This window comes from Terrapene carolina, unplaced genomic scaffold (genome assembly GCF_002925995.2).
Source record: "Terrapene carolina triunguis isolate 2854851 unplaced genomic scaffold, T_m_triunguis-2.0 Scaffold53, whole genome shotgun sequence".
Taxonomy (NCBI): Eukaryota; Metazoa; Chordata; order Testudines; family Emydidae; genus Terrapene; species Terrapene triunguis.
This window is the reverse complement of record NW_020664404.1, coordinates 7,854,477-7,881,348: the sequence shown is the minus strand read 5'-3', so window position 1 is coordinate 7,881,348 and position 26,872 is coordinate 7,854,477. Positions and strand designations below refer to the sequence as shown.

The 26,872-nt window shown below is 41.2% G+C and overlaps 1 protein-coding gene across 2 annotated transcripts; it reads right to left on the bottom strand.

Moving 5' to 3' along the window:
• Positions 1-148: 148 nt before the first annotated feature.
• Positions 149-18,079, bottom strand: ENTPD4 (ectonucleoside triphosphate diphosphohydrolase 4). Of its 2 annotated transcripts, XM_024213517.2 has the most exons (14): positions 17,995-18,079; positions 15,696-15,806; positions 15,083-15,209; positions 12,939-13,133; positions 11,174-11,379; positions 9,232-9,382; positions 9,034-9,137; positions 7,516-7,575; positions 7,021-7,175; positions 5,098-5,264; positions 3,316-3,640; positions 2,724-2,809; positions 1,700-1,861; positions 149-1,320 (listed from the first exon to the last, which is right to left on the bottom strand). In XM_024213517.2, the coding sequence occupies exons 3-14, from the start codon at positions 15,088-15,090 to the stop codon at positions 1,092-1,094; spliced, it is 1,848 nt and encodes a 615-aa protein (XP_024069285.1). In that variant the 5' UTR covers positions 15,091-15,209; positions 15,696-15,806; positions 17,995-18,079; the 3' UTR covers positions 149-1,091. The 2 variants fall into 2 exon arrangements, with proteins under 2 accessions (XP_024069285.1, XP_024069286.1); XM_024213518.2 differs by lacking the exons at positions 15,696-15,806; positions 17,995-18,079 and having other exon boundaries at positions 7,045-7,175; positions 15,083-15,203.
• Positions 18,080-26,872: the final 8,793 nt, after the last annotated feature.

Here is a 26,872-nt window from a genome sequence, read left to right as displayed (position 1 = left end):
GAGGGGGGGAAAGATTCCAATATTGAGACTTGCATCAAGTTTCATAACACATTTATACTCACCATGGCAGGTGATTTATAACAGTCATGTTAGAAGTGAGAGCAGGCACTGTTTTATATAGGATAATAAAGTTTTCATCAACGAGAGGTTCATATAAATGCCACTTTTAATCATGAACAAGTTTGCTTTCAAGTAAAACTAATATTGTTTTAAATAAAATATAAATTAACAGGTAAGAAGTTATACCAGGAAAGAACAAAAATAAAGACAATGTGCACATGTGTCTGTTCCACTAGGACTAACTGAAGTCTGTGCATTTTCCAGTCCTTTCAAGCTTATGAGAATTTCAGGGAGATCTCTGGACCATCATGAAACACTGTTGAATGAAGGATTAAAAAGAAGTCACTTTTGCCACCATAAAACTATGCTTCTGAGACATCAAGGCGAAACTTGTAATGACTAAATGAAGCAATGATTTTAGTTGTGTTTTGCATAAACACAGCAGTAGCCACAATAGAGGTTTCTCTTCCGTTGCAGTATTTCAACACTTTAAGATGTCAGTTTTTCACATTTTAACAGGTATGTTTTTTACTGCTTCTAAAAAATCCCGCACTTCCTTTTTCTTGATTTATGAGGCTGAGAGTTTAGAAGTTGAGTGATATCAACCATGGACTTGAACAAAAATATGCATAGCTATATCCACTCATCCTAGCTAGTAAGTGATATTTCACAATTTTACTGAAGGAAGAGAAATCAATCATTCTGTAACCATAGGCTGCCTCCATTTATTCATTTACTGGCATCAAGTCTTGACTTCCCCTCCCCTTTAACATGAAAGTGCATTACTTTTTTAAATTAATTTTAAAAACCATTTTTGGCAGACATTCTCTAGTCCACTCAGCGTAGTCTGACCTCAATTTCCCATAATCTAAGTTGTTTCCAAAGCTCTTGCTGAGTTCAATACTGCTGGGAGAGGTTTCCTCATATGATTTTTTTGGGGAGGGGAGGACAGACAAAAAGGAGAAACCCTGAGGTAAAAAAATGGCTTGTACTTTAAAAAGTCTAATAAAGAGGCTCTTTATCCTAGTGTTTCATAAGGCTCCTGGAATCTTCTGTGGTGGGAGGCCTTCCTCAATCCAGAGGGAAGCGGATGAGCCATTGCGCAGCATTCTCCGGTGAATCCGTCTCAGCCTCAGCAGATACAGCACAATGGACAGCAGCACAATCAGAAAACAGACGAAGAACAAGTAGTGATTGTAAACAAAGGAGAAGCCCCTCCAGTGGGAGTGATTTCCTCTGAAGTTCTCTTGCTGGATGTCTCTGAGAAACAAAGGGGGAAACACGTACAAAACAGGAAATAAGACTTCAATCCTTCAGCGAGGCAAAAAAATTGCCTTTTGATCATCTTACCACAAAAACTGGAAGCACATACACTAAACACGACTCAGCAAACATTACTATAGTTGAGCTATCTGAAGACAGGAGGTATCTGGCTGACTTGCTGGCATTTGTGTTTATCCGCAGAGATATTTACTAGACTTGCTTTGGTTTAAAATAAGCACCCAAGCCCTACATACAAGTGTTTTGTATGCTAAACTTGAAGCAATGTTTCTTCTGCTCCTGTTCGCCACCTGCTTTCATATCAAGCCACCCCACCATCCAAGCCTTGCACCTAACCATTTGTAAAAACAAGCAGTACCTTAAAGGTAAAAATCGTGTTCGGTAAAGGATGGCTCCCAATGTCCATTGCACTTCCTTATCATAAACCTGCAGAGCAGTTTTTAAATTGCTGTAGTTGATGGGAAAAGAGAAACCACTGTGGAACACTTCATACATCCAGGCAGACTTAAAACATTGATACCTACAGAACAAGCAGAATAAAGGCTGGTTATGTCATTTGATTTTTCATTTTTTATACTACTTATAAGGTGCCATCAGGTCACACAGTACTTAGATATACAAGATTCAGATCCCTGCTCTGAAGGGTTTATAATCCACTGTAAAGACAAGAATAGAGACAGCGCCAGGCCCAACGGTCTTGCACATTAAGACAGGCACAGAGAAGACCTAGTGTATATATAGGTGACAGAGGGTTAAATGATCTCTTATTATTTAAGCCCACTCTTCTCCTCCGATCCAATACTGATGTGGGTTAGCTGTTCTGGGCCTCACCAGGAACTGGGGGGTTTGGTTCCCCCCCTCTTATGAAGGGATAGCACCAAGCACAATGAGACTAGAAAGCAACACGGAAGCCGTGATTCCTAGTCACCTGCTCCAATCACGAAACTACACCGCAAGATAACACGTGTCCTGCCAATCAGTGACATACTGAGATACCGCCGATTCCATTAAAAGTTTTATAAACCACAATAAAAATGCATTGCAAGATTGTTCCCTATACTCCAAGAGTTGCATTACTGTATCGCTAAAGAGCAACACTGGTTTATGATCAATCTTTTTTATAGCGGATGCAATTCTTAAGCTTCACTCAACCTGATCACAATGGGTCCCTTCTGGTCTGGGAATCTATAAAACTCATTCAGATTTCCAATGCTTTTTTAAAAATGAGAGAGACCCACCTTGTCTCTCTAATATCCCGGGACTGACACAGCTACACCTATGCAGCATATAACAATGGTTTTAAAATAAGTCATTTGGGCACAATGCTTCTCTTCTGGTAACTCTGCATGAATGATTTCTGCTGTACAAACATGAATACTCACTTCAATCGATGAAGATCAGCATGTGATGCATAAAGACCATGGTCAAAACGTTCCTGCAGGACAGACCACTTAGTGGCACAATAATCCTTAACAAAACAAAAACAAAAAAGGCTCTGTTTACATATTGAATTAAGCAAAATATACTATGCCAATAGATAAGCAGCTTTATAAATCATGAAATGTAATTTAAAAATAAAAGTCAAGGGAAGCCTGGCAAAAAGTTAGTGGGTCACAGTTGGTTTGTGTTCTGGTCCCTTTTTATATGATTTTAAGCACATATGCTGTGTGACAAAAACTAGAGACTGTAGTTACATTTTTAAAGTGTAAGAGTTCTGCCTGAGTTTTCTACAGTTCCTCTGGAGTTCAGCTCTCAAATTCTGGGATGGATCTTGCTCACCCTAGAATTCCTCTACTATTATGTAGTAGTGAATCGTTCTCATGAGAAAACCCTGATGAGGCCAGACAATGAGCTACTGTAAAGTTATATACGTAAAAGGAGCTTGGATTCCAAAGGAAAAGCTTCATTGCCCCAGTTTCAGAAGTAGACGCTGTTTTGGATTACTAGGAAGATTATACCTCAAGAATGCTTTACCTTTGCAGCTTTAATAAATTTAGCAGCATTGTAGTCTCCTCCCATACGCAATACATCTTCGGTACAGTAGAAGAACTCAGAGAAGCCATAAAACTCGCTGTTCTGGAAGTGCACTGCAGGCTGATAGATGCCGTTTAAAGAGGTCTGGGTTTCATTGGTCTTATTCATGAGAGGCTGAATAATTTCACGACACAGATTAAAATCTCCAGTCCCTCGCATATACAGTGTCTGTCCATTCTGTCGGATTTCATCCTCAATCTCTAGCGGCAGGCAAGGGTCCAGGTAGGGAAACTCAGAAGTCATACCAGTCTGTTTACCCAGAAGTCTGTCACAAGATTAAGCACAGTTGAAACAATCATAGGTATAGTATGCTCAGAACCCTATTTTGGACAAAAATGCATCATCAAAACAGACAGAATGAAGACCAAGTCATTCTGACTTGAGCAAATTTTGGCACCTACTTTTACATTCAGAAATCACCATACAGAGTACATTAAGTCAGGCACACGACGCTAAATCTACCAGAGTTACAAGCCATTTGGCCTGGAGACAGAGAGAACAAAAATCCAAGCAACTGCAGATTTTTTTGTTAAGGTTTTACACTAACTCCATGAAGTGCATCTAAAAAACGTCATGGTGCAGAGCAGGCTTTATTCACAATCCCGAAGCTACCAGAAATAACAGCTGCATCTCTTCTCCAGTTACCGCTTGGCTAACAGATGCAAAAGTATTTAATTAGCATCATTAAAGAAACGTTTAATAAAAACAGCAACTGGAAGTTGGTACCAAAAAAACGTATAGGTGCCGCTAAAATGGCTTCTAAGGCCCAGTCTACAATGCCTTGCATTTTGGATCAAGGAGGTGTCAACAGCAAGGTGCTGTACTGTAACTCCCCCATGTGGACACTGCGCACACAATCTAAAATAAGCAAAGTTAATAACTTAGTGCAACTTGATAACTTAATTGGTTAATAACACAGTAAAAGCATCCTGACTGGTTAATAATTAAGTCACACAGTGTTTTAATATCATGTGCTGCAAAGAGCCACAGGAGACGCATTAAAAAGCTACTTGTGGCTCGCAAGCTTCAGTCTGAGTATTACTGCTCCAAATTGAGGCAGTGCGGGATCTGGAGGAGATTTCTGTTTTGAGGGTGAGTCAGAGAATTTCCCCCCAGCCCCAAAAAAGAAAACAATTATTCTATTTATCCAGTCAGACATCTGGCACCTGCAGTTAACTATACAGCTAGAACAGACTGCTTGGCTCAGTGAAGTGTGAGCACCTCACATGGGCTAATTCAAATAATTCAAAATGCTCTCAGGCCCTCCTGTGGCTGACGGAATAATTCCTCCACCAGCAATCTCAATGGTAATTTACAGCACTTGTATAAAAAATGACTATTTCCTAGAATGGAGCTTCCAAATAATTTGCTAGAATGGCAGGTCTTGGGAACACCAAACACTTTGGATCATGAAAGCAGGCTTAGGTGGTTCTCCCAGTCCACCCTTTCTTCCCTGGAGCTGGACAGTTCTGCAGCACTGACAGTAAAGCCAGGCAGCACCATTAAAGCACTTGAGTCCTGCTTAGCTAGCCATCATACATCTGCTCCGTCCATCAAAGTTCCAGCGTATTCAAGTTAGGGAATGAGTAGTAATAGTATTTAAAGAGGGACAGTATACTGCTCAACAATTTTAGATGTGTCCATTTGGGGGTCTAAATTTTGCTTGGGTTTTCAGGACAGTTTAAGTATTTATAATATGCAATCAGCCACACAGCAAATTACCTGTTTCTAAACATTGTGTTGGTAAATATACTGTCCTTGTATCTCTGCCGTGCTGCATTCCCACCAAAACCAAGGAACGTCGCTACGTACACTCTGTACACGTGCTCGGTCTGATGAGCATCACAGCCCAAATTGAACTCTGCAAGTAAGTTTTTGGCTACTTCCTCCTGCAGGCACCCAAGTGACAGGAGATTAGAGAGACTTTTGCAATACAAAGCAAAGCTAGTCATACAAGCCTGTGAACACCAGAGTGCTACAGGCACTGAAGTGTCATTTCAGATCGGGTTCTCACAGCTTCTCAGAGACTCTACATTCAGCCACTCTCACTCAGATCTCCTCAGACATGTCCCGATATAAAACACCAGAAGACACTTCGGGCTGGTCTCCACTATGGGGAGATCGATGCTGCTGCAATTGATGTAGCAGGGATCGATTTAGCGGATCTAGTGAAGACCCACTAAATCAATGGCACAGCGCTCTCCGGTCAACTCCAGCTCTCCGAGAAGAGTAAGGGAAGTCAACCAGAGAGTGTCTCCTGTCGACTCATGGCGGTGTCTTCACTGCGCTAAGTCAACCTAAGCTATGTCGACTCCAGCTACATTATTCACGTACCTGGAGTAGCGTAACTTAAGTTGACTTACCCCAGTAGTGAAGAGAAGCCCTTCATGTAGAAGGTGCCAAGGGAATCAGCGTAATGGTGCATGGGGGTTCCAGCATTTGCAGTAGCAGGCTCACAAACATCACAAGCATTTTCTTGGTACACAGTCAAGAGGACAGAGGGAGGACCAGGGTATCACAAAAACTCTTTAGATCTAACATCTGACCACAAGTTCAGATAGTATAAAACTATATGCTGGTAAACAATTCTTTGCAACTCCTTGTACAATCAAATTCATCTTTAGTTCAGGGGACAATTTTTTAATTTTTTTTTAAATAGCACAAATAGTCAGTTTCCTCTCCCTGTTCAATTTTTGAAACACTTATACTTTAAGTGCTTTGTCAAAGACTTGTAATAAAATAAGGAGCCCAGATAGTATGTCTTTCAAAGATTAAGATGATCCCCCATTAACAATGGTATTGAATTCCAAGTTTTTAAAGAAGTCTCCTCTCAGATTTCCACTCCAGTATCCTCTTCCCACATATGGGCATATCCCATAGATGTGTGTAGGGAGAGGGGGAAGTATATTGCAGTAGATCTTTTGTGTTAAGAGGAGAATTCTGCCCTCTATCTGAAGAGGCAGTGTTTGCTAATACAACTGTTCAGAGGAGGAAAACTGCAATGTCACAGACTGCTTAAATAAAAATTGTTTAGTTTTAACAACATATTGTGGGTCTAAGCCTGTGGTTCTTATACAGTCTCTCCTCTGGCAAATTTCCCAGGAAGTCAATGGGAGTTTGCCTTATTCAAGACTTTGGGATTTGCCCTAAAAATCAATACATACTTTTGAGATTAAAATAAGTCATATTGTTCCATTTGAAATTTAGAAACAAGTTAGTTCTAGTCTTTTCTACAGCACATATACTGTGTAGTGCACATAGCACATTTTGTTTAATACAATGACCTGTTACTTTGATCAATTTCTCATGTTCTACCTTATCAAGGGAAATTACATAAATAAATACAGCTCCCTTCTCATGCAGGAACTACACAACTTTTAGCATGAAAACTCTTAAGTATGCTTAGAAAAATCCAATTAAGAAAGTTAAAATACTTGTACAAATGAACGTTCCACTATGCTTTATCAACATTTTTTTTTTTTCTTCAAATGAACAAAACACAAATGAATTGCTTAGCTGATGAGGGACTCGTGGTCATGTCTTCTCTTTCCTGGTTTTGGGATGTGATGTAATGAAACAAAAACCAATGGATATGGGTTAAAAACAGGAAAAAAAAAAATGAAGGAAAATTGTACAGATAATAACCTGCTGTGAAGAGGCAAAGCTTACAGTTTTAGGGACTTCATATGCTATCTGGGTCGACACGCCGCCCATGTCGAGAATACCCACTGTCCTCTTACGAATGATAGCTTCCTTGTTCTCACTGGTAGGGATATGCACCTCCACTACTGCATCATCCTCTGGAACACAAAATGGATATCTGGCACTACTGAGAAATACATTTGGGATAGGATCTTAAGCAGTATCAAACTCAAAGAGAAAGAACACCTTCCACTGAACTGCTGTGTTGTTAATGACAAATTTTAATACTGAACATGAATCACTAGACTAGTCACGTGAAATTTAAATATCGCTCTTTGCGCAGTGCGTGACTGGTGTGCTCCAGTATGCACATTGGGCCTATTTGAAGACACTCATTAAAAAATAATTATCTGGCACTTTACCGTCTCCCCCCCCCCCCGACCCCGTGTGTTGACAATATACAGGAAGTTTCTTCTAAAATATAATTAATATACTTGCCATCATCAATATGTTCAAATCGTCCCAAAACAAAATTGATGCCAATCCACGCATATACTCCTAGAAGCATTTAAAACAAAATAGTTTGTAAAAATTTTAGGTAACTTTTTTAAAACCTATTACAGTTTAGTCTCCCTCAATTATCTTTATGTTCATTTCATTTGTTAATACATTGTATGTCAACTGCGTTACATGCAGAAACATTTATTTTTATAAGCATTCCTTGAAAAATTAATAGTTTTTGTCACCTAAAATATTCAAACAATTCTCATAAAATTCTAGCACATTAGTTTAATCATTCAGTAGTTCAGTCATTCTTTAAGGCAAGTTTTTAAGTAAAAAAATTCAGAATAAAATCGGAAGATCTTGTCATCTATAAGTAAGGCTACGTTTTAGTCACGGGTATTTTTAGTAAAAGTCATGAACAGATCACTGGCAGTAAAGAAAAATTCATGGCTTGTGACCTGTCCATGACTTTTACTATATATTCCTGACTAAAACTTGGGGGGGGGGGGAGGGAAATCGGCTCAGGGGGACAACCCGGGAGGCACTGCAGGTGCTGTAAGTGCTCAGGGGAGTGGCAGGGGTGGGGCGGGAGGCTCCCTACTTGGCTCCTCTGCTCCGCCCCAAGCCCCGGTTCTGCAGCTCCCATTGGCTGGGAACTGCAGCCAATGGGAGCTGTGGGGGCGGTGCCTGCCAGCAGAGGCAGCACGTAGAGCTAGGAGCTGAGGGAGGGGAGTTCCTATAGTCCTTCCAGGGAGCCCGCCCCTAGGTAAGCACCGCCCCGCACCCCAATCCCCAGCCCTGAGCCCCCCCCCATACCCAAACTCCTGCTGCTGGGGGGCGAGACTGCCCCAGCAGCAGCCGGTGCGACTGGCCCAGGGGCTGCCTGAGCTGCTCAGGCGGCCCCTGGGCCAGGCACACCAGCAGCCGCTGCAGAAGTCACGGAAAGTCAAGGAATCCGTGACAAACAAGGAGCCTTATCTATAAGCCATTATAGCCAACTATTCTTCCTCTACAGTGAGCTTATATGTTTCTAAAAAGAGTACTTTTTTCATACAATCATAGAAATACAGGGCTGGAAGGGATTTTGTGAGGTCATCTAGGACAGCCCCCTGCACTGAGGCAGGACCAAGAAAACCTAGATCATCCCCGACAAGTGTTTGTCCTGCCTGTTCTTAAAAGTCTCCAGTGATAGGATTCCAAGGTTGTGGAATCCCCATTATATCAGACTCTGGCTGATGTCAGAAATAAGAGAAAATGGACACACATGCCTGACAGCTACATAAGGAGGCATTCGTTATTTCTCCTGATTTTAGATGACATTTTTCATAAATTATTGGGGCATTTTTTGCTTTTGACCAGAATGCAAAACAGTTGCTGTTGAGACATAAGATCTCTTAACTTACCAAGCATTTGGACAAAGAAAGCAGCCAGAAATAAAAAGAATTTAACAAAACGGGACTGGAAAGAAACAAAAATATTTTAAAACGGTTTTCTTCTACAGCATTAACTTACCTTCCTGTTTCCCCGAAATAACTTCTGCATGAGAGTCCGAAAACAGAAAATCAAAATGCACAGGAATATCAGTGAGCAGATCTTCTAGTATTGCCTTCTGCTGGCTGCAAAATTACCAACATTTTGAACAATGGTTAAACTACTCAAAGCACTAGGATCTTTAAACTAAATATTGAAAGAAATAAGGTACCAATTCACCTCTCAGGCAGGATTCTCATCCCTGCAGTACAGAGGATATAGAGAGGAGTTTCTTTGTGTTTTGCACGGGGCACGTGTTCTGCAGCGAAGTTCAGAAGTGGAGAAATATAATCGCTGACTCTTTCAGGAGAGCTAGCAAACTCTGAAATGCCTAGAGAAACAGACAGATGAATGAGGAAGTGCCAAGTGTAAGGTAACAGCTTCTTTCACATAAAGCATCGAACTTGCTTTTAAAGAAAACAAACTCACAGGCTTTGAAGATTTAAAGTAATTATTTTTACATAAAGTCAGCTATTTGCAAATGCTAACCAGTTTTGTCAGAAAAGGGCTCACAATCAGTTAATGTGTAATAAGGGAATTACTTAAAAACTAAAAAAAAAAAAAAAAAACAAGACTTGCTTTACTAATAAACTTTCCAGCTAACAGTCAATGCAAGGCATAAACCAAGTACAAAATACTACTCAAGTATCTATGCTATATAACACCCTCATAAGAATTGATGGTAATTTCTTTTTGGCTGGAGCAATATAAGATAGTGACTTCTACAGTTCTGAAATGCCGTTTACCTCACCCTTCTCCCATTTCAAGATGTTTCAGTTCATTGTGGTTTTTAAGTTAAGATTAATATAACTCTTAAGTGTTCAGCACAGACTTTGGCCCAATCTTCACTGTGATCATAACAGTGCTAGCTATGCTATCACCAGCATTTCCATGGTCAGCATACACAGAGATATTTTCACACAATGGCATGAGAACTATGCAACAGGAAGACATGGATTGGACTTCAAAAGGAGATTGCTTAAACTCTTACTTTAAAAGTTCCCTAACAGTCAGTTTTTAATTATTCAAATACATTGTTCCAGTAACAGTTACCCAATTGTCTACTTTCAAATTTGAGACAGATTCCATTTAAGTAACAAAATCAAAACTGATTCTAACTGAGCAGAACTGGTTATTTGACAACTCAACCTGTGATTCTTATAGGTACCTCCTACCTCCACATTGGCAGCACAGTAACAAACTGTAAAGCTGAATAAAGCACCTTTGAAACCAAACACAGACGAAGTCGATGGAGAGCTACAATAATGTAGTTGTACATTTCATAGTCCTTTGGGAAGCCACTGCAATCCAGCCATTAATATATGTATGTAATATATGTACAATTTGATATGTAGCAATTTTAAATAATCTGTGGCAAGAATTGCTTTATTGATATGCCTAAATATGAAGTATATATTACTCCTTAATTTACAACTGCATCTAAGATTTTAAAACAAGGGTTCTCAAACTGGGGGTCAGGACCCCTCAGGGTTATTACATGGGGGGTTGCGAGCTGTCAACCTCCCCCCAAAATCCCGCTTTGCCTCCAGCATTTATAATGGTGTTAAATATATAAAAAGTGTTTTAAATTTATAAGGGAACGGGTCGCACTCAGAGGCTTGCTATGTGAAAGGGGTCACCAGTAAAAAAGTTTGAGAGCCACTGTTTTAAAAGATGTACATAGGTTGGTTGGTTGTATTCCAACTGACCTTTTAGGCAGCAGGAAACAGTTTTTGATTTTGAAGTTAAAAACCCTATTTTCTCATGCAAACCGAGCATGATTATTTTTATGATTGGAGACGGGAACAAACTACATTATGACGACATTTCAAAAAGCTTAATTTTCAGATGTTCTTTAAATTAAGATAATTTTCATGAAATTGCAACACTGTTCTACTTATTACTCTGAGGTCCTTATAAAAGGCTGTTTATTAAATACACCTAATTATTCAAATATGCCCAAAGACCAATTGTATCTACTGGACTCCAAAAAAATCAAAAAAGAAGTCAGCTCTCTTCTGAAAAATGAAACCTTGGGTTTTTAATATGAATCTTGAATACTGTTTTGGGTTAGATAGTTAGCTGTTTAGAAAAAATTACTGAACATTAGGGTTTTTCATACCTGGTTTAATTTTCATAACCACTGGTTTTCTGTTTTTGTCCCTCATTTGTTTGATGTCCAACAGATCATGCGGGTTGCCATTGTGTCTTGGCCAACAATACACGAAGATCCTAGACCCGCTGCTACCACAGTCTACCACGATGCCATAGTTCAGATTGGGATTGCTGGTATCTGTAGCTTCAGTGTCAGTCACTCGAGCAAGGTATCTAGAAGAAAAAGTGGCTAAAGTCTATTGGGAATAAGGTTTTGTTTATATATTTGTATTACAAATGTGATTTGATACACCAGACTAAAAAATATCAACCACTTTTGCCTTCTATTAAAGGACCTCACAATTTTTTACAGACATTAAGGCACACAACACATTGTGAAATTTGTAAGCATTATCTTCATTTTACACAGGGATAACATGAAGCACAGAAAAGAGAAATGTCTGCCCCAAATCATCCAATTGCTGGTGGCAGAACTGGAAGTGGAAGCCAACATTTCTGACTGGGAGTCAGAAATTCCTAACTACTACACAACACTTCTCCTTCCACCTTTTATATGTGGGGATAAGGACAAATCAAACATGCTAAATTATTGGAAAGTTTAATAGTTAATAAACTAAAAGCAATTTTAAGTGAGGAGAGGTACTTCTAAAGAGAAACACGAGTGAAAAAATTTAAAATATAACTATGCAACATATAGACATTCACATACAGTTGATTCCCCTTATTAGCAACCTCTCTGTTGCCAGCAATGAGTTGCTATTATCTGAAGGTTGTCAATAAGCAAAAGACAGATGTGCAGAGCTGCAACTAGGGGAGGAAGCACTGCGACACGCATGATACGTCTCCCTGCAGCCCTGCAAATCTGCCTATGGTTGTAAGGGGAGGCTGTGGACAGGGCAGCAACGGGGAAGGTTGTAAGGCTGCAGCCAGGGAAGGCACGTCCGAGTGCTTCCTTCCTTTGCTGCATCCCTGCAAACCTTCCTGAAACTGGGGCTTGGCACATCCCTGCACTCCCTTCCTGGCTGCTGTCCTGCAAACCTGCAGCCAATGAAAGAAGCACTGGGACATGCTGAGCCTAGGTTCCCGGTATCACAGCAGGGCACAGCCTGGAGAGGACAGACAGGTACCGTGCAGCCTCTCGGGCCCACAGTGATCCCGCTCCCTGTGGAAAGCCCCTGCAGCTTTCCCTTCCAGCTGCAGGCAGGTTTGTGGGACTGCAGCCAGGGATGGCATATGAAAAAGTTGTCAATAAGTCACATGCCTGTTGCCAATATCTAAATCCCATTAACATTAAAGGCACTGGGACAGGATCGGTTCCTGGCAAAACGTTGCTATTACCTGGAAGTTAATATCCTGATTGTTATTAAGTGGCATCCATTGTATATGTAAGAGAGAGAGATAAACATGTACAATTGTCCAACAAGCTCAAGATAAGAGTACCAAAAAGATATAGTATATAAAAAGTTCAGACCTCACTTATAAGCTTGTTTAGGAGTTTACACCTGTGCCTTCAAAATACAAAAAACAACAAATGTGAAATTACCCCAAAAGTGATATACAAGGTTTGGAGAGAGGAAAGATTACTCCAAGACTGATTTCAGTGAGCAGCATCTTACATAAAATGCTTTCAGTCAGTCAATTTATTTTTCCATGTGGCTTTGTACATACCAGGAGATCCAATCACTACTCACTGGTTCAACTGTTTGAAGTGATCAACATGGAACCCCTGAGTTATGTTCATTTCCTGTCCTGAACATTATATTAGTCCTCACCTGTGAAACTTTTTATCCCTGTACGAATGCCCATATTTATTCCGGATGACAAGGGAATAATAAAGCAAGGAGACGGCAGCAGAAAGTATTCCAATGACAATAATTTGTCGCAAAGTGGTGTTCAGTATACGAGGACACCCCACTGGGGAGATGCTGAAGTGCCAGGAAGCAGGAAACAAACAGGAGATGCTGATCCTGAAATTCATAAAGGAGACAGACTGCTTGAAATGCATCCTAACAGCAGGGAGCTAAGCCTTCCCAAAACTGGCTAAGAATTTGAACAAATACTTAAATGAACTTCCAACTTTAAAGGTACATAACAAAGGACCTGCTCCTGTTTCTAATAAAATTACACTAAACTCAGTGGGATCAAGATTACACCCTGAATGCTCAAAGCTAGAAGAATTATTATCACAAGTTTAACAGCCAACAAACACCTTTCTGTTGGAACATGCATCCTACAATTTCAGTCATCAAACAGATCTTTTTTTCCATCTTTAACTACCAAAATCTTAACGTCGCATAGGCCTCCAACTCAGGTTTTGCTTATGTTTCAATGACATCCAGTGTTAACAGAGGTGAACAATAATTGCCTTTGTAAATTGCGAACGAGCTGGAAACCCAAATACTTCGGCACTATGATAGCACATAAGAATTAGGTAATGAAACTGAGTATTAATCAAACAGCCTTACTTCCCTGTACAAGCAGAGCAAAAATGAAAAACTCAAAGACACACAGTAAGTACTAAGTGAGACTTACAAAAAGTAATCTGATGTGATATTAGCAACACAAGTAAGGAAATGGAAACATATTTTCCCCCTCTCAGATTGTCACAATGATTCTTAGGCAAGTGTTTGACACTTGCAGCATTCTAATCCACTACACAAACTTTACAGTTCTTCAGTTCTGCTTCAGAAGCCATGCATAACAAGTTTTAAAAGCTGCGCAACAAAAGCTTCTTTCATAAGGCTCATTAGCACAAACATATCAGAATGAGTTTTGAGTATAAATCTGTTAAAACCCTTTCTGATAAGAACGGCCATACTGGGTCAGACCAAAGGTCCATCTAGCCCAGTGTCCTGTATTCCGACAATGGCCAATGCAAGGTGCCCCAGAGGGAATGAACAGAAAAATCATCAAGTGATCCATCCCGTTGCCCATTCCCAGCTTCTGGGAAACAGAGGTTAGGGACACCATCCCTGCCCATCCTGGCTAATAGCCATGGATGGACTTATCCTCCATGAATATATCTAGTTCTTTTTTGAACCCTGTTATGGTCTTGGCCTTCACAACAGCCTCTGGCAAAGAATTCCACAGGTTGATTGTGCGTTGTGTGAAAAAATACTTCCTTTTGTTTGTCTTAAACCTGCTGCCTATTAATTTCATTTGGTGACCCCTAGTTCTTGTGTTATGAGAAGGAGTAAATAGCACTTACATATTTATTTTCTCCACACCAGTCATGATTTTATAGACCTCTAGCATATCTCCCCTTCGTCGTCTTTTTTCCAAGCTGAAAAGTCCCAGTCTTATTAATCTCTCCTCATATGGCAGCCGTTGACCCCTAATCATTTTTGTTGCTCTTTTTGGAACCTTTTCCAATTCCAATATAGCTTTTCTGAGATGGGGCGACCACATCTGCATGCAGTATTCAAGATGTGGGTGTACTATAGATTTATATAAAGGCAATATGATATAGCCTAATTTGCATTTTAATTGAGCTATATTAAATGCCACTGTAATTACTTTCCTTTAATACCATTGTTTCACGGCACTCAATCTGTTGGGCTCTGGAGGATGGTGTTACAGTGCAAGTGCTTTATAATTCTAACACCTCTATTCTGCATTTATTCTTAGCTTTGCATAATCATATTCTGCAGAAATGTGATCCAAGACTCATCACTTTTCATTTTCAGAACAGTTTCCAAATAACTAACCAATTAATCCTCAACATCTCTGTGAGGTGGGTGGTATTGTCCCCATTATAGAAATATGGGGAAAAAAGACATTGAGTGGATGTCCAGATTTAGAGGCACTCAAACCTCAGAGCTGGGATTGGAGTTCAAGATTTCTAGGGTTGCAGTCCTCTATTCATCATATTGCAACTCTATCTGTTTGATATTGAAGATTAGTTTAAGAGTCTCACCTTCCCATGTTGGGATACTCTGATCAGGGCAGGCAGGCAAGCAAATTAGCTTGTGTTCTAGTATCATCCAGACATCCCAGATTTATAAGGCACATGGATCCTCCCCAGAGCCATTGTTCTTCTATTCCTGTATAAAACAGAATTTAGTTATGTTAAAAAGTGATATTCTCACCAAGACCCCAATCCTGTAATTCAGGAGCCCGAATGAAGTCAAACATTTATTAGGATTAGTTTTATATACTCCTTGCAGCATATCTGGTAGAGAAACTCATTTTGAGGAGTTTCATCTTTAGCTCGCGTAAATCACCAACAGGGATGCCAGCCCCCCAAATACAAATAATTCCACCTGTATTCTTCTTGGGGATTTTTTTTTTAAATTTTCAACATTTCAAACACAAAAAGCAATAAATCCAGACTACATTTCATTAATATTCTTAAATAAAGGATTTCTTTCCAATTAATCCCAAAGCACTTTACAAACATAGACCCCCAATACTGCAACAGGATCTGCAGTCGGTTGATGGGATCCCATATGGATGCATCCACACAAATCACACTGCAAGACTGAAGCCCTAAATATATACTGTATGAATTATATGCATGGATCACTTACCCCTGAAATGCAACCACCAATGAGATGGAACAGCAGCTGTAACAGTACACAGCAACACCATATAAAAAGCTCAAGATGGATGGTGCTGAAGAACAGTGAATCAAGTTGGAACTGCAGGGAGAATTTAAGGACAAAATCTGAATAATTAAATTGGAATTTGATCCACACCAGCATTAACACTTTTCAACAGAGAAAACCTACCAGTTTACAAAAATTTCTGATAAGTGATTTTTATCTACTATTGTTAAAAATAACACAACTGAGGGAAAGAAAGAAAAAAAAAAAGACACCTTTTTCAGTTTACTTTCCCATTTGACAGCACCTTTCATATAGTCAATTTCATGTCTGTGTGGGCTTCAAACAATAACAATGGAAAGAAACATTAAAATCATGTAAATATAATTCTGAAACCACAAATTGCCAGGGAAACTATCAGGCATATGTAATATCGGACTACTTTTGACTTCTTTTGCTTTATATTTTTTAAGCTTGTCTAGGTTTCATATTGGCAATGTTCCTTTATTAAATAAGTAAAAAGTTACTATTTCAAAATAATTTTGGATGTATGATTCTTATTTATGGTCACACACGCCCACTTTTACTTGAACCATCATCTCAGTCAATGACTATGTAAATCCAGATTACAAGTTAAAAAAAAGCAGTGGAGTTTCTGAACAAAAACAAAAATGATTAGGGGGCTGGAGTGCATGACTTATGAGGAGAGGCTGAGGGAACTGGGATTATTTAGTCTGCAGAAAAGAAGAATGAGGGGGGATTTGATAGCTGCTTTCAACTACCTGAAAGGGGGTTCCAAAGAGGATGGATCTAGGCTGTTCTCAGTGGTAGCAGATGACAGAACAAGGAGTAATGGTCTCAAGTTTCAGTGGGGGAGGTTTAGGTTGGATATTAAGAAAAGCTTTTTCACTAGGAAGTTGGTGAAGCACTGGAATGTTACCTAGGGAGGTAGTGGAATCTCCTTCCTTAGAGGTTTTTAAGGCCAGGCTTGACAAAGCCCTGGCTGGGATGACTTAGTTGAGGATTGGTCCTGCTTTGAGCAGGGGGTTGGACTAGATGACCTCCTGAGGTCCCTTCCAACCCTGATATTCTATGAAGTAACGAAGAACTATTTTTGAAAGAAGTTGTGAGACCTGGATCGCTAGATGCATTTTCTCCCTCAGCTCAAAAATCCACATAGCAAATGCAACAGACACCATCACTGCCTTGAATATGTGTTTTCAAAATGACACATCAGCCAGCCTTAATTATTCTATCAGATATGCTGTAAAACAAAGATGCTACAAGACATTTTGAGAGTTAGGTTAGAGCAACAGGCAATCCTCTGTTAGTGCTGCAGTCAGTAAAACGGTGTCCTTCAATACTGTGGAAGCCTGGAACTATCAATATTTCAAGGTCTGCATGGCCTTTAGCAATGGGAGGCAGATAAGTGTTACTGACCCAGATGACAGAATTTAAATTCTGTATTCAGAGAGGGTTTTTTGTTTGTTTTCCCCTTTGAAAGAAAGTAACATGGTGCAAACCTATAGGGTCACAGTGCAGTGTATGGTTTGATTAGCAAGTTAAGGACAGTAGCTCAGGAACATTAGTATTGCTTAGGGCAAGTGTACACTACCACACTACTTTGGCGTGGCTACCCCAATGGAGCTGCACCTCTGTAGCACATCTGGTGAAGACATGCTATGCTGACAGGAAAATGCTCTCCCATCAGCATAATGACTCCACCTCCGCAAGAGTGTTCTTTTCACAACCGAGCGAGGTAAGTTACATCGAGACCAGCCCAGTTAAATAGGATAATAATGCCAAGCTCTTATATAGGCCTTTCCAACATTTTCACAAGCAACAACTATAACGGTCACTCATTCCATCACAGAGAGGGGAAGTGACTGGCCCCAGGTTGGTCACATAGTGAGCTGCAGAGCGGAATCAGGGCAGACCCCAGCAGGCTTAGCTCCCAGTGCCCCTCCCCCCGCCCTAATTCCCTAGACCTCACTCCCCTCCTAGACTCAGGATGAGAACCCTGGAGACCAGATTTCTAGTTCCCTCCTGCTATAACCCCCACACCCCATCATAGAACTGGGAAAAGAACCCAGGAGTCCCAGCCCCCCTTCGTCCCATTGCTTTCCCAAGCCCGGGGACGGAAGGAACCCAGGCGTCCGGTCCCCAGACCCTTGCTCTAGCCATCGGACCCCAGCTCCGCCCCGCCCGATGCTCAGGTGAGGGAGGAGAACCGAGGCAATTCCTCCTTCCTCTCCCGGGGCCCACCCGACCCCAACGCTCGTACCTGCTGGTCTCGCTCCGGCTTGGCTCGGCTCGGCCCCGGTACCACCGCGGCGCATAGCGACACCTCAACCATTCCCACTTCCGGGTCCCGCACGCCGGACGTGACGCAAGCAAGCCGGTAACCCACAAGAAACTAAGGGAGGGGGGGAAAGGAAAATGGGCTGGGCTAAGGACTGGTCTGCGTGGGACTGGAGGCGTGGCTAACGGCTGGGGCGGGGCTGAGATGGGGCTAGGTTAGGGCAACAAGGCATGATGGGAGTCTGGCTAAGGCAAAGCATCACGGGAACTAGGTGTGAACTGGAAGCCTGGCTAAGGTAAAGCATCATGGGAGTCTGGCTAGCGTCAGGTATGATGGGAGCCTGGCTAGGAGTGGGCTGGGGGCATGGCTAGGGTCAGGTATAGTGAAGGCTTAGTTATGGCAGGGCAGCTGCTGTGTAAGGGATCCGGGCAAATAATTGAGTGGATATTTAACTGCCCCTCACGTGGGGTTCATGCTGGGCCAGCTCATTGACCTCCCCAATGTATATATATTTAGCTTTCTAGAGTATTGAACCATTGCAGATTTCCATCATAATTAAAATTAACAATTAACACAGCCCCTTTTTAAATGCAATGTTTATTTTGTTGCACAGATACTAAAGGTTTTTCCAGCTGCATGTGCATTAACAGACCACTACTGTATTTATATCTGAAATCTTTGGCACTACTTATAAACGCTCTACACGCTTAGGAATCAGTTCTATAACTTCACACCTAGGGCACTGCACACACACAGTACTGGTAAGCCCAAATGTTTAAAAATCATCAGTGTCGGGACCCAAAAAATCATGAGATTGGTTTTAAAATCATGAGATTTTTAAAAAATGGGCTTCTGTGTATTTACCTTCTGGATTCTGGTACTTGGATCACATTTTCAAGCTTTTCTGTACAACCACAGGGGCTAGAAATGTAATGGTGTTTTTAAATGAAAACTGATATTCTCACGTAATCACTCCACTCCAGGAACTGGGACTTTAAGAAAAGACATCAAATATCACACAAGACTCCTCAAATGTTGCAGGCTGGCGGCACTGCACTTATAAAAACATTGCACACTTAGGGCCTGGTCCTGCAACCTTCACACTGAGGGCACTGTGCACTTTGAAGAACACTGGAGGGAAAATCCTGGCCCCATTGAAGTCAATGAGTGTTTTGCTATTGACATTAGTGGGGCCAGGATTTCATCCTGCATGCTTTGGGCCTGAGCCTACAAACACTTCCACATCGGAGTTGTTTTTGTGGGGATGTATTTGCAGGTTTCAGCTCACACTTTTGAATGCTTTGGCTATCGATTGTTTTATTTCTGCATGTTGACTGACAGAACTGGAGCACCTTTCAGTCACAAATCTACATGTGATCTTAACAAAGGCATTGTCCTCACAAATGCACTTTTAAGAAGTTTTACTTCTTAGTCTTTATGAACACTTGGTATTGGTCTTTATCTGCAAATCCACCCTTGGATAAAAACATTAAACAATTTCACATGCAACAGACACGCAGGTAAATGTCAGTGGATGCAGCTCTATTGTATTCCACAGTCTAACAGATCATTAAAATGGAACCAAGAAACAGAACACTGAAAGACAAAGATTGCCACTGTAGTGTCTCCTGAATCATATTGTCAGGAATGGTCTACTAATTACATACTCCTGCCTTAAGTGCAGGGGACTGGACTAGATGACCTCTCAAGGTCCCTTCCAGTCCTACACTTCTATGATTCAGCCACTCTACCTGGATCAACAGGCCTTTTAGTGAGTCTTTCAATTAACACCAGACCCATCACAAATGTCTGAGTTGCTAATAGCATAAAGTTCACAGCCCTGACTGGAATGTATCTGATAAAGTGTGTCTGTTTTTCTTCACATCTATTTACTGGTAATGCCAAGGGCTCTTCCAGCCAGGTTGGGGAGCCTGCTAATTAAAAGAGAGTTAAAGATTTTTGCATAACATTTAAAATATGCCTAAGTGGAGATGCTGTTTGTCTTATTTTGATAAGAAGTGACTTGAGGTCAATTTTTGTGTGAAAAATGCCTTTGGGTAATGTTAACATTTACAATATAAAATATAAATCCTGGTAAGGATTATACATGTCAACAAAAGCTCTGTCTAGTTTACAGAATTATTTTAAACACTGTTCTCATATGGGTCCCAATCTGACAGGCACCTCCATGCTTAACTTTAAGTATGTGAGTAATCCCAGTCAGTGGTTATATATCATGCAACAATATTTCAGTTCTCTGCTAATTAAATTCACTTGTATAAATGTTGATGGGATTGGGGCCATTATTTGGTCCTGTCTCCAAAAACTGGCCACTCAGGACTGGAAACCATTTTATCTGGAACTTTATTTAAATGAGTTGAAACAAGTTGATTTACGGGTTTAGTTGGTTCCTTTTTTTACTTTAAATATGAGGAATATCAAGTCTCATCTTCCCTGTTTCTGCTGAAGGACTCATTGGAAGATCAGAGAACTGCAGTAGGAGCTTTTTCAGCCCTCATTGGAGGATATGTGGTTTTTAATCTTTCACAAAAGATGGATCTACACTAGATTTCTTTTTATATCTTCCACTGATGCAGCTCCAGTAGTGGTATCAGCAGTAGAAGCTCTAGTGTAGAAGTGCACTGGCATCTAGACTAAACCTCTCCAGATGGTTGTAAAATGGGCTGGGGCATCAGCCCAATTTCATCCTCCGGGCCCTGGTAGAAACCAATTTAAATGCAAAACCAAAATCCAGCCAGGTTGTGGTCACTAAAGATGCCAGTGCACTTTCTGTATGTGTTTGAATATTAACTCTGCTACTAATTATTATTATTTTATTTATTATATTGCAGGAATGTCTAGAGGCCCAAATTATAGATTAGGACACCACTATGCTAGGCACTGTACAAACATAACACAAAAGACAGTCTCTGCTCTGAAGAGTTTGCAATTTAATCCGAACCAAATGCCAACCTAAATTCACTATACAATTTCAGATCGTTAAGGGCTTCTTCACCTCTTGCACTAACACATTGTGTAGAGTGTTACTGTGCTGTATCAAACAGCCATCATGTTCTATTCAAGAGGTGGCTACACATCACTGGTGGATCCCTAGCTATCCCTTTCTTATATCCGAAGGAATTTGTGAGGTTTAATTAATATTCTTTGAGATCCTAGGGTGGAAGGCACTATAGAAAGGCATTATTAACCTGCTAAATATGTTTTAAATTTACAACCAACATAAAACATGCCAGTGCTGACAGTTTCGGGGCAGTGAAAGTTTCCTTGACATGTGCGCATATCATGTTTTCAGTCAAACACTGTTTCCATTCTTACCCATTTGCATGACTGCCTGGGGCAGGGCTGTGTACTCAGCTGCTTTTCCATCTTTGCTGGGCAAGAGATTGACACAGTGACCTCCCTCTGTTTTTTCTGTGGTGTCTCTAAACATGACATCCTGGCACTTTTACCCTCTCAGAGACACTTTGGCAAATCTCCTCCACACTTGGTCAATTAATATGAAGATTTCTCACTTCCCCTTGCTCAGCATTGGAGGTCATTATTTCTTAAAGGCACAGTAACCCTGTAGTACACCTCTTACGGTTTCTTTTCCAGTTTTTTGCTGTTCACAAATCCATGCTGCCTTACCAATGTGCACAGTCTTCCCCAACAGGGTCACCTGTAGACTGAGAGGCAATGCTGGCTGGTGAAGATGGGTATGAGAAATTGATACATAAAACTAGAGAGACAGTGTTATCTAGTGGTTAGGGCACTGGACTAGGAGAACCTAGTTTTATTTTCAGCTCGGCCATAAAACTCATTGTGTAACCTTGGGGTAGTGATTTCACCATCTGTGCCTCTTTTTCCCCTCCAGCCCTTTGTCCATCTTGTCTATTTAGATTTATGTTGTTCAGGGCAGGGATTGTGTGTATGTGTAGAACAGATATAACTTAGAGAGTTTTTTCACTTCAAGGTCCCAGAAGCAAAGACAAGGTTTTCATCTCAAGGCCAAAAGACCAAAAACATCGAGACACTTGATCACGGCCTTGGATAGACCAAGAGACTACCTACACTTGACCAGAGCTCACATATGCCTTGCTCTGGGTTGAGATCTCTAGGTGCTATTGTAATACCAATAAATAACAATAATAAAAATTCCACTTAGATACAGTTTATAGCAGGGGTTAAAGATCATAATGTATCTGATTCAAAACAGGGCAGGCAATGCTCACATTACGTATCTTTTATTGATGAAAAGATAGGACTGCCTTCATGGCCTGCTATCCTTGGTATCTCGGGTATGACTGCCCACAAGAAGGACTATGTAAATATACTACTAATACATAGAGAGAGACCTACCCAGTGGGTACTAGAATGAGACCCATCAATTCAGACAGACCACTGAACAACCATCAGATGCTAACAATTTTAGGATACTCCTGACATAGTCTGGAATTGAACCAGTGACCTGGAGGTTGAACACCGTCTCTATTTTCTAAATAGCCACCTTTAAAATCATGGTGTAGCTAGGCCATTTTCTATGGAGCAACAGCAGCTCTTTAACCAAGGCTCTGTATGAGGGAAGGGATAACCTGTATGAAGCCATGTGGTTGCAAAGAATTTTCCAGAGGTTGATGCCCATCTCCCTCAAATCTGCCGCTTGAAGCAGGACAGAGCCACATGCTGCTGTGCGGCTGCTCAGCTCTACATCCTTCATGCATGAGGCATTGTTGCTCATTAACGTATTGCAAGTATGTCTGCAGCACTGGGTGCCAAGCAACGGTGAGCTGATAGATGATTTTGTAAGGTGATACCTCATAGAAAGGATTTAGCACGTAGGAACTGCTTTGTTAAAATTAGTTTCTGAAATTCCTCCCAGTCAGTCACCTGGAAAATGTCTTTTCAATGCAGATTCAGATTCAGCACCCACAGTATTCATAAGAGCTTGTATGTATTCAGCAATGGTGGTTACGTGAGGCCCTGAGTTTAGGACACATTAAGGAAGAAACCACCATATATATGGCTGTGTCACAACCTCAGCATCACTCCATGTTTCTTTTTCTTAGCCTGCCCTGCCCTGCCCCCCTTTGTTGGCTACTTTGCCATTTTCTCCTCTACCACCAGCCTTGCTTATGTGAAAGAGTCAAACCACAGTAAGGGCTGGGTTTGCACATGGGCCACACAGTGACCCTCCATATGGTTCAGCAGCAGGGTTTGCACTGAGGAGCTTCAGCACTACAGCACTGAACACTACCATCTGAGCTAAAGGAGTACCATTCGGTGGTAGTAGTAGTAGTAAACTATTATCCCCTAGTGGAACAGCCACTGGAAGGGAGGGTGACACAAACTTTGCCATTATGTTACACCAGCAACCTCCTCTCCATGAGCGCACACATGTCCTCCATTGTCTTCTGGCCTGGTCTAATTCCCAATGGTGGCAGAGAAACTTGGGGAAGGGGCTATCTTCCAGTCCTCTCCCGACCCTCGCCTCAGTGACAAGTTCCCTAGCCCCATCCCATGAGACAGCACAACCTCCCTAACCAAACCTTGATTTACATTAAGAAAGGTGAATTCTATTCCTAACCCTTGCTGTGCACATAGGAAAACAAGGTCTGGGGCTAACTAGGTAACAGCCTCATAAGGTTTTCTCTCCTCTGATCCATGCTGGTAGGAAAGACAGATGATTCAGCAGCAATGTTTACCTAGCTAAAATGTTACAGTTAGTGGTCTCTGGTAATATAGGTGGTCCTATTCCCAGCTCTCCCTGGGGCCTTGTCTGTCTGCCAAGAACTTGTGTTTCATTCCAGCCCCTAGTGTTATGCCATGATGAATTAACCTGCTAACACAGGAGCTACAAAACAGACACTAGCAACTTTCTGATGATATTTGCTGGAACAAAGGTAGAGAGGAAATGTCCAAGTTCACTTGCCCCTTTAAACTATTACAGTAGTCTAATTCTTCCCTCAACCCTTCTCTGTTTGTTACTGTGCAGTTAGAAACAAACAGACTAAATTCAGGGATGGGCCCAGCAGGACCGCCCAGAGGATTCAGGGGGCCTGGGGCAAAGCTTGGCAGCTGCGGCGCTTGTACTCACCCGGCGGCGGTCGTCCGGGTCTTCGGCAGCATTTCGGCGGCGGGGGGCCCTTCAGTCGCTCCGCGTCTTCGGCAGCACTGAAGGGCCCCCCGCCGCCGAAATGCCGCTGAAGACCCGGATCGCCGCCGGGCCAGGGCTCGCAGGGCCCCTGCGGGGCCTGGGGCAAATTGCCCCACTTGCCACCCCCCCTCTGGGCGGCCCTGGGGCCCAGGAGTCTGGGGTTTGGTTGTACAAAACCTCATCAATCATGTTTTAATTTTGCAAACCCCAGGCTCTAAACCAAAAGGGGGCCTAGGCTCCAATTTATCACCACTGCCAGAGTAGGAGAGGAGTTCGGGTGAAGGGTCCTGGTTTTCTTCCATTTCAATAATAAGCAATTAGTTTTGCAAAACGTCAGCCATCAGCTTTCAGTTTCACAAAATCAAAACTTGTCCTAGTTTGGATCTAGGATTTTTTTTTTTTTTTTTTTTTTAAACCAGACCACAGTTCAGGGGATTGTGAACAAAATGTTTCAGTTTTGGCCCATCACCTATTACACAGTAAAGGCCAAACCTTTCTCTCATGTAAATTGGGTGTAACTTCCTGATGTCATTGTGAATTTACATCAGTGTAAGTGGAAACAAAATTTGGCCCTGGGTGACTTGAATGAGAGCTGCAGATGCCCAGCTTGTCTGTAAAATGAGAGCACTTGGATTATTATTATTATTATTATTTGCAGTGCCTAGAGGTCCTAACCAAGCTCGGGGAGTCATTGTGCTAGCTGCTGCACAGACACATAGTAAAAGACTGTGCCTGCTCCAAAGAATTTGCAATCTAAATAGGCAAGACAGACAAAGGTTGAGAAAGGACACAAAGGAGTGAAGTGACTTATCCAAAGTCCCACAGAAGATCAATGGCAGAACCAGGAATAGAACCCAGGTGGCCTGAGTCCCTGCCCATTGCCTTAATATGGATGTAGGTGTTCAACTTTAGGCCTGCAAGGTTGAGAATTTTGGCCTACATGACCTACTTGTGACGTAGGCAGGTGTTATTATCCCCATTTACAAGGGGGAAACTGAGGTTCACAGAGCTGGAGTGTCTTGCCACGGCTCACATAGAGTCAGTTTCAGCCAGGAACAGAACCCACAGGCTAAGCTTCTCTTTTCCATTCAAATGTGAACATCTGTCCCAAGTATCTGCACTATGAAATGGAATGTTGTCAACTGGATTTAGACATTTTTAGTTTTACCCAGGGATAAACATTTAGACAGATGGGGAGCTATTCCCTTCAAAGAGCCATCGGGGCATCAGCATTTTGTCAGAATTATGTGGGGGCATCTCTTACATTGAATATTTCTTGGAAAGAGTGGCACAGCTCTGCTCCATCCCTGTACAAACTCTGTATGCAAACAGAGCCGATCCCAGCACAGTGCAGAGAAAGAAAGTAATGCTTTTTGTAACCACTAGGTGGCAGTGAAGCTTTAAAGTGGCTGTATTAATCACTGCTGGGAAATGTATCCTTTCCAGAGCTATGAGAACTATTGGTTTTTCCTTGAGATAGCTACATAGATCTATGTTGAATTTCTCATGATCACAGATGTGATAATGAGAGGAAGATGAGATTGTTAAGGAAGTGTAGGATGATGGGAGGATTTTCTTGTCCATATAGTTGCTATTTAATGTTTAGGTTTGTATCTTTGTTTTAAAATCAGTAAAGAGATATTATTATTAGGAATAATGATAACAATACTAATTAGTATATAATAATTAATCCTACAAATTAGCATGCCTTTTCTGAACCTGAAAATGTATATTTTGTGGGAGGAAGATTTGGTAAAAATCCATTTTCATTTTACTGAGCCATCCAAGAATTTGAAAGAAAGGACTACATAATACAGATAATTATTAATTGTAATGATCTCTCATTGGTCCTCATCTGCTGTGCTATTTAAAATGAGACCAGTAACCTTTACAGGCATACATTAAGGCTTTTCATCTATTTATTTGACAATTATTTTCTTTCAGTTACAGATTTGTCCCCCCCCCCACTTTTACTCTTTAAACAATTTAATTTTATTTTGGTTCCATTTTGTTTATTATAAGGAAGCTCATTTGTTGTCAACTCTTTATGAAAAATAAGACAATGTGTGAACCAAAAAAACCTGAAAGCAAAACGCAAACCCACCCCAGAGCTCTTGATTAACTGGGTCTAATACCAAACTTTCTGCATGGATCTTATCATATACTGACTCATTCATTCCTTAGCCTTTCCATCCATACTGACTCTCTCTCCGTACAAAGTACAACTTCATTTCATTACTATGATGGTTTCCTTTTCAATTCACTGTTGTTTCAGGATGTGTGTCTTTTACCGTATTGTAGGTTTGGGGGAAAGATGTGTGTGTTTTAATTCCTGGACGAGGGACTCAATCCAAAGCCCGTTTAGATCAAAAGGAGTCTTTCTACCAACTTCAAAGGGCTTTTGGATCAAGCTACAGCTCTGGTGTTCATTGATGAGACCATGCGGCCTTTGCTTTTGTTTAAATTATAGTGTTTAGTTATGTAGCTATAAGCATCCAGGAGTTTTCAGGCTCTTTATATACAGACACTTGTTATTAATTATTATACTTTATCATGATTCATTTTGAACCTTGCTGAGAACTTGGCTCAAAGGGCGAATACAGGGACTGATTCTCCTCTCCCTTACACTGGTTTTATACCAGGTAGCTCCAGCAAAGCGCTTACTTAGCTTTAAGCGTACAGTATGCTTAGTCAGGTGTTTTGCTG